Source organism: Lepidochelys olivacea (assembly GCF_965140295.1).
Source record: "Lepidochelys olivacea isolate rLepOli2 genome assembly, chromosome: 2".
NCBI classification, from domain to species: domain Eukaryota; kingdom Metazoa; phylum Chordata; order Testudines; family Cheloniidae; genus Lepidochelys; species Lepidochelys olivacea.
This window is the reverse complement of record NC_140412.1, coordinates 30,502,431-30,515,743: the sequence shown is the minus strand read 5'-3', so window position 1 is coordinate 30,515,743 and position 13,313 is coordinate 30,502,431. Positions and strand designations below refer to the sequence as shown.

Below are 13,313 nucleotides of genomic sequence, written 5' to 3'. Positions count from 1 at the left end.
AGATTAATATATAATAACTCTGATTACCATGCCTGGGAGAAAGAGAGAATTCCTTGAGTAATCAGTTTTGTATGCAAAAACAGTAGTATTTGATGATGGTTAGTAATTAAAAGTAAAAAAAAAGAAGAGCATTTTCTTGAACAGCAACAAATTTGGAGCACTTGAGAATGAACTGCATTCAAAACACTGGGAGCAGAACTGAAAAAAAAATGCACCCTACAATATTGACATAGCTGGGAGGAGGTGACAAGGCTTGGTAGGGCATACATGGAAGAAGGAGAGAATAGAGCTGGAGATGCAGATCTGAGAGTCTTCAATTTGAAGACATGAGAGAGAATGAGCCCAACCAAGGGGAAGCATAGACAGAGAAAAGAGAGGATTTATCAAATATTCCTAGAAGATACCTCTAGAAAAGTGGGAAGGAAAAAGAACCGCTTGCCAATGCCTGGTTGCAGGTACGATTGGCTAGGTAGGAAAAGAAGGAAGAGAAGGAAGAGTCCCACAAGTCTATGGAGGAAAGAACCTTAAGATGGAGGGGGAGACTCACTATGTTAAGGGTAACAGAAATATCAAGGAGAATGAGCCTGGAGAAGATGCCCTTAAATTTAGCAAGGAAGAGGTTGTAGGTTACTTTGAAAATAGCAGTTTTGATGACATCACTAGAATAGTTTTTTGATGGTACATTACAATAAAATTCAGTTATAAGCTGCCAATTTTTTAACTACAGGCTACAGCAAGAACTTCCCTGTAATACCTGTAAATAAGGGATGCATGTGCAAGCAGATAGGAAGTGTGAAGGATCAGGGGATTTACTCTTTTGTTTTTCTAAGTTACACAGGAAGGAGGAAACATCAGATGCCAAACAAATGTACATTAGGGCATCAGCTGGAAATATTTAGACTTTGCTGTTAAAAAAACATGCTGAGTATATTAATACTACTGGAGAGTGTTGAACTTCTGTACCCTAAACAAGGGAGGGGTTGGCCAAAGTTCCTGGTGGGAAGGACAAGACAGTCCAGTGCTATCCAGCCATGGGGAAAAAAATTATTTACTGAAATCTAGACAATTAGAAAGTCCAATACCATCTAGGTTCACAAAAGACACTGCTGAAATATATCATATCCGGTAGATTAACATTATGCAGAAAAAGGGCACACTCCATTAAAAGAAGGGAAGTCACCTGAACTCTCTCAAGCAGAAACTTAGTAAGAGGCTCCTGGAGCCCCAGTAAGATCTACACCCTAACACTGCTAACACTTTAAATTTTTGAAACAAAATAAAAGACACAAATGGTAAGACAACAATTTTTAAAGCCCCCCAACTCAATTTACCCTATAGACAAAATAAATATTAACATGTCCAGACATGTTTAGTCTTTGGTTATAATGATGAATGTTTACTTAGTTTGACTAACATGTTACAGTACACAATAGGTACAAATGTCACACACAAAAATGTTCTGATACCCAAAATCATTGTGATACCTTTACAAGTTGGGATTGTTCCACTCCATGTGCCATTGGTAGTACAGGTGCGAATTATGGAGCTGTTCAATTCCATTGTATAGCCGGGTTGGCATATATAGGTAACATTTTGTCCAACAACATAATCATCACCATATCTCAAGCCATTAGCTGGTATACCTGGGTCTCCACAACTGATTACTGCAAGTAAGGAGTTGAAGAAGAACAGAAGGTAAATTATTAATGTGACTGTGTATCTGTGAGGAGAAAAAGCACATAGTCAAATTAATGATTTATTGCCAAAATATAGCAAATGTTTATTTTCAGCTACATTAGGTAAACATATATATCACTTAATTCATCTACCTAACACAGTACGTGGATACTTACTGCAGCTACATTTTAGGAAAAAATGAGTACACCTGTTCAAAAGTGAAAAAAATGGACTGTACTATTTTAATCACTTAAATGTCAGGATTAGAAAATGGTAGTTGGAAAACAAAGACACTAAAAAGAAGTAGGCATATGAGGATAAGCAGATTTTTTGCCAAGGACCACACAGTGTGAAAGTCACTCATCTGGATCTCCTTAAAGATTGTACAGAAATTTCCCAAATTAAGAAGTTAATGACTACAATGAGAGGGGAAAAAAAAACCAAAAGTTTTACCTCTGGCAATAAGGGACCTGCAACAGATTGAGGAAGAGTATCCATCCTCCTGTTCCATGAAAATCAGAAAAAAAGTTTCCCTGATCCAGAACTTTGCAAATAAACACTTAATGAGAATGCCAGTTTACCACTGACAAAGAGAAAGTAGAGACTGAAAGAATGGGACCAGCTTGTTACGTATTTCTTGCACAGAAAATAAAACCAGGACACAATCATCCTTACAAATAACATATATGTCTTAAAAACAACCACCCAGAAATCAAATGCTTCCCAACCAGCTCCAAATTAAGGAACAGGGAGGGAAGAACATAAAGAAACAGTTGGTGGGAAGATTGACACAGCAGAGCAGTTGGATAGCCTCTGTGCTGTTGAGGAGGATGAAACTCTTGAGGAAGGAGAACATCAAACTGGAGTGGAGGGAAACAATCCCATATTTGGGACCATCCTTCCAGATGATGTCATGGTATCCTCTTGCAATGAGAATACCTCTCCATGGGAGGGAATCCCAGTTTCTAGGAAAAGACAGATAATAGTAATGGAGGATTTAATCATTAGAAATACAGAGAGCTGGGCTTGTGATGATAAAGAGAACCGCATGGTGAATTCCCTGCTGGGTGCAAAGGCTATGGATCTCTCAAGCCATCTAGACAGGCTTATGTGTAGTGCTAGGGAGAAGTTGGTGGTTGTGATACATACAGATGACCTAGGGAAAGATAGGAGAGAGGTCCTGGAAGTCAAATTTAGGCTACTGGAAACTGAAGTCCAGAACTTCCATGGTAGCATTCTCTGAAATGATCCCAGCTCCCCGGGCAGGGCCAGTTAGACAGGGAGAACTGCAGGGTCTCAATGCACAGATGAGATGATGGTGTAGGGAGGAGGGGTTTAACTTTATTAGGAACTAGGAAACCTTTTGGGAAAGGAAGAGCCTATTCAGGAAGGATAGGCTCCACCTAAACCAAAATGGAACCAGATTGCTGACATGTAAAATTAAAAGGTTGTAGAGGAGTTTTAAACTAAGGGCTGGGGGAAAGCCAACAGGTACAGAAAAGCACATGGTTCAGACACAGACATCCCTTAGGGGATGATGTACTAACCGGGATTCTCTATACCCTAGTAAGGAGGAGAGGATGGAAGATCATGAAGTACAGGTAAGAACTGAAGAGAAATAGCCAAATGAAAGAATCCCATTCAATTACATCACATACTGGCAGAGAACTAAAAAGTGACAAATTTTATAAGTGCTTGCATACAAATTCTAGCAGTCTAAATACTAAGGTGGAAGAACTTGAGAGCCTGGTATTAAATGAGGATATAGTAGACATCACAGAAACTTGGTGGAATGATGATAATCAATGGGACACGATAATACCAAGATACAAAATATACAGGAATAAAAGACTAGGTCATGTTGGTGGGTAAGTAGCACTATATGTGAAAGAAAGCATCATATTCAGTAAAATCTTAAATGAATCAAACTGTACCATAAAATCTTTATGGATAGAAATTCCATGCTTGAATAATAAGAATATAGCATTAGGAATATACTACTGACCACCTGAGCAGAATGGTGATTGTGAAATGCTCCAGGAGATTAGAGCATAAATATAGAAAATGCAGTAATAATGGGGGATTTTAATTGTCCCCATATTAACTGGGTACATGTCACCTCAGGATAGGGTGCAGAGAAAGTTTCTTGACACTACAAATGATTGCTTCTTGGAGCAGCTAGTCCTGGAACCCACAAAGGGAGAGGCAATTCTTGATTTAGTCCTAAATGGAGCACAGGATCTGGTCCAGGAGGTGAATATAGCTGAACCACTTAGTAATAGTGACCATAATATAATTAAATGTAATATACTTGGGGGGGTAGGAGGAAAGAAACACCAAAGAAGTCAACCACAGTAGCATTTAAATTCAACTGTACAAAAATGAGGATGCAAGTAAAATGGAAATTAAAAGGTAGAGTCATAAAAGTGAAATGCATGCAAGCTGCATTGAAACGTTTTAAAAACATTGTAATAGATGCTCATATTAAACGTATACACCCTAAATAAAAACAAAACTAGTACGAGGACCTAAAAAGTGCCATCATGGCTAAACAACGTAAAAGAAGTAATTATAGGCAAAAAGACATCCTTTAAATATGGGAAGCTAAATCCTACTGCGGAAAATAGAAAGGAGAATAAACTTTAGCAAGTCAAGTCAAGTGGAAAAGTATAACTGAGCAGACCAAAAAAGAATTAGAAGAGCAACTAGCCAAAGACTCAAAAAACTAACAGCAAAACAACAACAAACCCTACATCAGAAGCTGGAAGCCTGCCAAACAATCAGTGGGGCAATTGGAAGATCGAGGGAGAATTAATGGAAAGAGAAAGCGAAATGAAATCTTTGCATTGGTCTTCACTGCAGAGGATGAAAGGGAGATTCCCACAGCTGAGCCATTCTTTTTAGCTGACAAATCTGGGGAACTGTCCTGGATTTTGGTGTCAGTAAAGGAGGTTTTGGAACAAATTGAGAAATTAAACAATAATAAGTCACCAGAACCAGATGGTATTCACTCAATAATTCTGAAGAAACTCAAATATGAAACTGAGAAACTACTAACTGTGGTATGTAACCTATCATTTAAATCATCTTCTGTACCAGATGACTGGAGGAGTTTTTTTTTAAAGGCTCCAGAGGTGATACTTCAAGTTCAAGTTGCACTTGAAGTCCACTTCAAGTTGCAGTGGGGGAGGTTTAGATTGGATATTAGGAAAAAACTTTTTCACTAAGAGGGTGGTGAAACACTGGAATGAGTTACCTAGGGAGGTGGTAGAATCTCCTTCCTTAGAGGTTTTTAAGGTCAGGCTTGACAAAGCCCTGGCTGGGATGATTTAACTGGGAATTGGTCCTGCTTTGAGCAGGGGGTTGGACTAGATGACCTTCTGGGGTCCCTTCCAACCCTGATATTCTATGATTCTATGATTCTATGATACTAGCAATTACAGGCTAGTAAGCCTAACGTATAGATGAACAAGATTTGTTGGGGAAGAGTCAACATGTTGTTTGTAAAGGGAAATCACACCTCACCAATCTATTAGTATTCTTTGAGGGGGTCAACAAACATGCACAGGATGATCAAGTGTATATAGTGTACTTGGACTTTCAGAAAGCCTTTGTCAAGGTCCCTCACCAAAGTCTCTTTAGCAAAGTAAGAAGTCATGGGATAAGACTGAAGGTCCTTTTCTTGGATCAGCAACTGGTTAAAAGACAGGAAACAAAAGGTAGGAATAAATAGTCAGTTTTCAGGATGGAGAAAGGTAAACAGTGGTGTCTTTCAGGAATCTGTACTGGGACGAGTGCTGTTCAAAATACTCATGAATGATCTGGAAAAAGGGATAAACAGGGAAGTGGCAAAATTTGAAAATTCTACAAAATTACTCAAGATAGTTAAGTGAAAAGAAGACTGTGAAGAGTTACAAAGGGATCTCACTAAACTGGGTGACTAGGCAACAAAACAGCATATGAAATTCATGTTGATGAATGCAAAGTAATACACATTGGAAAACATAATCCCAACTATACATATAAAATAAGGGGATCTAAATTAGCTGTTACCATTCAAGAAAGAGATCTTGGAGTCATTTTGGATAGTTATCCAAAAACATCTGCTAATAGAATGTTAAACCGTTAGGAAAAGGATAGATAATAAGAAAATATAATAATGCCACTATATAAATCCATGGTACTCCCACACCATGAATACTGCATTCAGTTCTGGTTGCCCCATGTCAAAAAAGATATATTGGGATTGGAAAAGGTACTGAGAAGGGCAACAAAAATGATTAAGGGTAAGGAATGCCTTCTGTATGAGGAGATATTAAAAAGACTGGGACTTTTCAGCTTGGAGAAGAGACAACTAAGAGAGGATATGATAGAGGACTATAAAATCATGAATGGCATGGAGAAAGAGATTAAGAAAGTCTTATTTACCGCTTCACAAAACACAAGAACCAGGGGTCATCCAGGAAATTAATAGGCAGCAGGTTTAAAACAAACAAAAGGAAATACTTCTTCACAGAACACACAGTGAACCCATAGAACTCTTTGCCAAGGGATGTTGTGAAGGCTAAAACTATAACAGGGTTCAAAAAAGAATGAGAAAAGTTCATGGAAAATAGGTCCATCAACGGCTATTACCTAAGACAGTCAGAGATACAATGCCATGCTGTGGGTGTCCCTAGCTTCTGATTGTCAGAAGCTGGGAGGGGACAACAGGGAATGGCTCACTCGATCATTGCCTGATCCATTCATTCCCTCTAAAGAACCTGGCATTGGCCATTGTCAGCAGACAGGATATTGAGCTAGATTGACCATTGCTCTGACACTTTCGGGTGATTCTTATAACTCAAAACACTGGACTGGGACCCAAGGAAATGATAAATACCATGCCCCTTAGACCAAATGTCTGAAAAAGACTCCGCTGAGAGAAGCCAGAGGACTATGAGATACCACCTCTTCCTAAAGGGATGAGGAATTTGTGTAAGTAGAATCTTAACATACCGCTAATCTTGAGGTCTGGAAAACCTAAAGAAGATCAAAGTAGAAAAAACAAATAAATGTATTGGCCAAAAATAGGCATATCTGCTATAACCTGAGAAGGGAGCAATGTGGTACCCTCTACTTTGGATCCCGATGGACTAGTTTCCAATTATGCTTGGTTTAGAGTTTACATAGCCCAGTCCACTATCAGACATGTGTGACTGTCTCTGAGACCACTAAACTGAAGCAAAAGTCTTCAGTGGCTGATTTTATGGCCAATCACCTGTTGACAGGGGAGTTGACAATGAGCATTCACAAGGATTTGGACACATCCACAGGCGAGAGTCTGACAAAGAATGAGGACCAAGGAGAAACCCCTCATTCAAGAAAAAGAAGAAATAGGGATAAATATGCTCATCCTAGTGTAGAGGAGATTGCAGGTTTCAGGACCAGATCAGGAAGTGGGGGGAGGATGGAGGGGGCCGAGAGTCAGAGCTACAGGAATGGAAGAAGCAGCTGAGAAAGTCTCACTAAACTCAAAGGTTCTGCTGACTCACAGTTGTAAGAATGAGGACTCTCATCAGACAGAGACTGGCTGCAAGCCCTGCAGACCCTACATATGACCGTGACTTAGAGGTCTTAAGTTTTCATGGACTACCTTGAGTCTTTGGTGGATCACATCCCCCATTTCCATCAGCAGAGGCATAGCTCTCAGAGTGGGCCAAAGCACATCCATACACTCTTGGCGAATAACCATCTCGGATTGTTGCTAACTATGGAAAAGGGCACTGGTGTCCCACAGACAGAGGTGACAGTTACTGGTATGTACCAATAACCATGATGATTGCACCTCATGTCTTTCCCAGTGAAGAATGGAACTACAAGGGAAAGGAGAGGAAAGAAAAAAGAAGCAGAGAAGGACAACCATAGATAGGACTGTGGCCTTCCTGATCTCACTGAGTGTGCTGGGACCAGTTAGTTCCTTAGCCACTGTGCTTAGGTCTTCAGTAAGTGGCTAACCACCTCAAACTGTGTGATGGGAGGGAGTCCACTTCCAGTACAGCAGCCAGATAAGTCTTTTAGCTATTTAATGCAGAGGAGAGAGATGGAGAAGAAAGTATTGCTATGTCACAAGCAGCATTCTACAAAAAAGGAGAGTCCCTTGAGGAAGTTTTGTAGCTGTTTGTATGGGATCCAATAATTCATAAATGTTCTCCTACAGGACTGATTTGGGGTGAATAAGCTCATGGTAGGAGGTGACAATGCAGGATGTTAGCACTTGCAGAGCTCCTTTGAAAGTGATATGCAGACATTGAGTCTCAGCTGCTGTAAACTGGCATACCTCCACTAAGTCAATCTGGGGACAGAACAAAATGGGAATATTCTGTTCTGGGCACACTGCATTGCCTGCAGCAGATTTTGCTAGAAGATATCTGGCTAGAGGGGCTCTTCCACTCAGAGTCTGAAATGTTTTCCAGATACTCAAAAAAAGAAAAGTTCCCTTTACACATATTCCTTCTAATAGAGAACATGCATTCCTAGCTCGATCTGCACTTTGGAAAATTGTTCTAGTATCAACATCTGACAGATTTAAATGATGAGTTAACATCATCCAAACTGGCCACAGTGCCTGAGATACAGGACAGAAGGACTTTTCCTGTTGTCAAGGAAGACTCTGGACAGGATTCTGAGATATGAGATATAAAGCCTGTTCCTTTTCAGAGAATCCAGGAAAGAGGAGATCACAGGGCTTCACTGCTATCCTGGGGACCACTGGAGGATAGAGAGGGACTGTTTTGTGCTTGACACAGCAGAGTCTCTCTGGAGGGGTTGACTAGATCTATCTTTCCCAGGCTGAGAGACCCATGTAATGGAACTGACCTTGTGTACAATTAGTATGCAGCAATGTCCACTTCAAACAGTTCTTTCAAGGAGGCTGGAACATGTTGGAGGAAGAGAGATGAGAAACAAAATGGTCAGATGAACTCCTCTCTAGGGAGATTTCCCAAGGTATTAAGTGTTATCACAGCCAGGAATGGCAGAGCTGTGTTAGGAGTGACTGATATCGCCGGAAGGGATGGATGATTTGATGGCTTAGCAGCAGATTCATAACTGCTAGGTGGATCCTCTCCAGCCAGAGTCTGGGTGGATGTCCTACAAGCTCTACCTTCATCAAAGCTCTCTTGAATGAAAATCCTCCCTCTCTTCTGATCATGGATAAACTGAGCACTTGCCTCACTAATGGACAGACAACTTTTGGTGAGAAACCAACTTCAACTCATCCACTCACAGCATAAGAGACTCTCCCTGGTCATACTGAATTTTTTAAGGAAAACTCAGATCCCTGTTTTGAATTGTTTTGAATGCAGCAATAGCAAAGTTTGACTGTTGATGTCTGGGTTGGCAACTTTTAGAGGTATAGGGAGGACAATTTGAGAAAGGCGAAATGGGAAAAGGAGGATACGGGGAGGACAGCTGCTGAACTCAAGGGTCTGTAACCTTTCCTCAGAGAAGAGCTGCACAGAACTGCTCACAGAGGCAGAAAGAATGGGGCTGTAATGCAGTTCTAGCACTTACAAATAGGTGCCAAAAATCAGTTTCAGTTCCTTTGAGGTCTTATTGGTGAGGTTAGCCTATCAGTCATGACTTCCAAGGAGAGGATTTTCTCTCTCTGTGTGTGAGTGAGAGAGAGAGAGAGAATGAGAAATTGCTGAAAAGTGCTTAATAGGCAGCAGATTTAAAACAAACAAAAGCAAGTATTTTTTTCACACAACTCACAGTCAACCTGTGGAACTCCTTGCCAGAGGATGTTGTGAAGGCCAAGACCATAACAGGATTCAAAAAAGAACTAGATAAGTTCATGGAGAATAGAACCATCAATGGCTACTAGCTAGTATGGATAGGGATGGTGTCCCTAGCCTCTGTTTGCCAGAAGCTGGGAATGGGCAATGGGATGGATCACTTGATAATTACCTGTTCCGTTCATTCTCTCTGGGGCAACTCACATTGGCCACTGTTGGAAGACAGGATACTGGGCTAGATTGACCTTTGGTCTGACCCAGTATGGCTGTTCTTATGTTCTAAAAGGTCAAGCACAGGCCAGTGTGGAGTGAAGTTAAATGAAACAATCTGAAGCATGTTTGGTTTTGTTATCTGAACCTATAGTACTAAAACAATATGCCACACATTCAGGGAAAACAAACAAGTTTTTCATGAACTCCTATATTGTCTTGCAAGAACTGTCAAATGCTGCAGTTTCTTTTCTGAAACTGTGGTCAGTTAATACATTGTAGATACCCACTGATAACTCCATTAAAATAAAGTGATGTCACAAGTACTGTATGTATAATCTTCGAAGGTCACGCAATAACACTTGAACACTACAACAGAAACACTTGAAAAGTTATAGATTGCAATCACTGAGCAGGAAATATAGTATAAGAAGTTACAGAAGTTTTCAAATGTCAAATAAAAATTTGAAATGCACACCACAAACATATTATGCAACCACTTAGAATACTTATAAATAATAAACAAAATGGCAGCTAAAACAATCAGTTATAAGAAAAAAACACTATTCCACAGTTTGCTTTTTTTTTTTTTGTAAAAACTATGAACCATATAGACAAGGATTAAAAAGGCGAATGCATTTGTGAGTGAAAATGAGTTTTTTCATGGCAAAGCAAGTAGCGATTGTATTTTATTCCTGTTTTACAAAGGAAACATGCTCAGCAAGTGACCAGCACATTATCATATGAGCAGATGCATCACACAAAACATACACAAAACCGAACACTAACACCACAAAATCTGAACACAAGAAAATACTTTTTACCGTTAGAGGAAAGTTTAAGTGGGCAGAATATATGAATGTACAAGTGCCTTTAAATGTAATACTAGTCAGTATGTTTTAACTCATCTTTCTTCAAACATTTTATTCTTCATATTACACTTACATAATATTTTCATGGTTGAACGTACTTTATGTAAATTACCAAGAGTTTATGAAGTGTTGTGAGGGAACAGATGGCAGTTAATACCTAAATTCTGTATTACTGTATTTACAAGAATGAAGAATTTAATTAAAAAGACTAAACAATATCTGATGGGCCATAGTTATGGTTAAACATGAAGACTATTCATTGAAGATTAATCTTACTTGTGCAATTTGGCAAAGATCCAGACCATGTTCCATTGGCAGTACATTGTCTTACAGAAGATCCAGAAAGTATGTATCCTTCCATACAGGAATAAATTACCGAATTAGAAAATGTTGTGCCATCTATACGAAATACTTTCCCATTAGCAGTTGTTCCTGGATTACCACACTGCACAGCTATAAAATAAAATGTTAAATGTATAAGATGTTAAAATGTTAAATTATCAATCAGGTAATGCTCCTTCTGCCAGCATGTTTAAGGGATAGAAGTCTTTGGTAAAGCTGAAGATTTAGCTTTCAAATCCTGTTGACGACATGTGATGACGATGGTTTATTACAATTGTATATACCATAATTTATTTTTATCTTTTTCCTTGGAGAAAAATACACAGGAAATTACACTTAAAAATCTTATGGTAAAATAAAGTTATTTAGGTTGCAAAATCAAGCACAGGAAAGCTAGAAAATGCCAGATTTACGGTTGCCCCTAAAACCTCAATTCGGTCCACTTGTGGGTATGCATTATGATACCATTTTTAATTACATTATCACAAACTATTTTTTCCACAGGACTGTGCCTCGTTCAATGCACAGGATGGAGGCTGAAATGAAGAATTAACATTGCACAAGCAACTATAAATCTAGAATTTCCGAACTTTGAAGTACATGGCTTTTCACCTAAATACCATTCTTTAATAAATATAATATAATACAATATAATATAAGCAAAGTTAAGACAACAGCAGTCTTTATTCCATATACATACCTCCAAGAGGATTTCTAAGATAAATTAATAAGAAAGCATCTTAGATATCTTGAAATGTAAAATAATATGATGGCAATCCAGTTTGATAGTAGAAAAGGTCAAAATACAAAGGAAGAAAGCTCAGTTTGGGTGATTATGTCCCCCTACAGATTATAAGATATTTATTTATTTATTATTACTTTGTATCAGAGTTACATCTGTTCATCAAGAAGAATATTAAAAGTGGGTTTGACCACACCACACCTAAAGCTGGCATTGTCCAGAAGGAAGGCAGCACTGCTTTATGATGCGGTGGGAGAGGGAAAAAGGTCAGAAAATGCTGGGGGAATGCTTTAATGCTAGCAATGAACTCAAGTAGATGCCGCTGGTGCTACGAAGCCGTGGCATATGTGGTTCTTGGCGGTGGCATGGAAATCCTTGTCTCTGAGCACATGGCTGTGCTATGAAGAGGTTTGTAAAGAGTTCTTCCAATTTCAGGACCCGGAATGCTGGTCACCGATATGGCCCATCAAGAAGGGAAGGGTGCTGTGGTACATGGTGTTTGCAACCCATCTGCGTGAGTTCTCGATGATCCTTGCATAGTGCAAGGGGCAACCGAGTTCATTTGGAAGGATGGGGGTTCACCTATCAGACTTGGGGGTGACCTGTTTTTTGGCTGCTGTACAAGAGACCATTGAAAAGTGTCTGGGAACCCAACTGGGTTTGTGGAGAAGGCAGCCCAGCTAATTACTGGTGCCTCCTTGTGGCGGATATCCAGTGCAGGTACTCCATAGGGAAGGCATCCAGTTACCAGATAAATGGCCTGGTAAAGGACTTAAAAAGGAGGTGCTGGTTAAAGGAACAGAATATTAACCAGTTTGGGGTGCCTATGGTTGGAACGGCAGGGAGCCAATACCCTTTCTTATAGCCCACCTTAACCCTCCTCCTAGGGGGGTGGATAGTAAGGACCTGGTTGGAAAAAGAGGGGAACTGGTGGAAGCCCCCCAGGTAATTACGGAATAAACAGGGGGTTACCTGCACGATACAATGTTATCTGCCAGGTAGTCCCAGACATCTAATAATAAAGTTGCGGCCTGATTAAATCCATAACAAGTGTGCTCTGTCCTTCTTTGGTTATAGCCAGACAATGTTAATTAAGCTGTCTCCTTCAAAATAAGATGGCTATCTCTTAAAGACAGAACAATCCATAATAATAAAGTGGATAATAAGAGAAAAGAGGCTTTTAAATTTTCTTCTGCTATTCAGGAAGCTTTTTTCTCAAACAGGGTCTGTTGGGAATTACTTCTTATGTGTGAAATCAAGATGACTGAAGTACCATAAATGATTCTCCATAAATATCTGGTTAGGTCTTGTTTTTATGGTAATACATCTTGCTCCACAATTCTAGAGTGATTCGTTTTAAGTAACTCAAATTGGGTTTTTCATTTTCTAATAGTGAGAAACATATATTAATCAGTAAACAAAATTTATAGTTTAATCATTTATGACATATTATATGTAGTATAATGAAATTCTAAAAATAATTGAATTTCTCCTTCCACTGGTATTCATATTTACAATAGCTGTAACTAGGAATGAAGCAACCAGGAAAGCATTTGTCAAAGGAAAAAAACAATATTAAAAAAGTGAGGTCTACAGGGCTTACCTATTTTTTCCTCCTAGGAAAAAAATATGTAGTTGGTACAAACTGGTAGAAGGAGGATGGGAGAGAGAAAGTAATGGTTGTCTCAAAAG

General features: G+C 39.3%; 1 protein-coding gene across 2 annotated transcripts in view; it reads right to left on the bottom strand.

The window, feature by feature from the left end:
* Positions 1-13,313, bottom strand: part of CSMD3 (CUB and Sushi multiple domains 3) — a 1,240,207-nt gene that overhangs the window by 62,530 nt on the left and 1,164,364 nt on the right. For both annotated transcript variants that reach the window (XM_084620231.1, XM_084620232.1), the window contains 2 exons: positions 10,814-10,990; positions 1,485-1,664 (listed from right to left, as the gene is read on the bottom strand). In XM_084620231.1, coding sequence (XP_084476357.1) covers positions 1,485-1,664; positions 10,814-10,990 — 357 coding nt within the window. The remainder of the gene's footprint in view (positions 1-1,484; positions 1,665-10,813; positions 10,991-13,313) is intronic.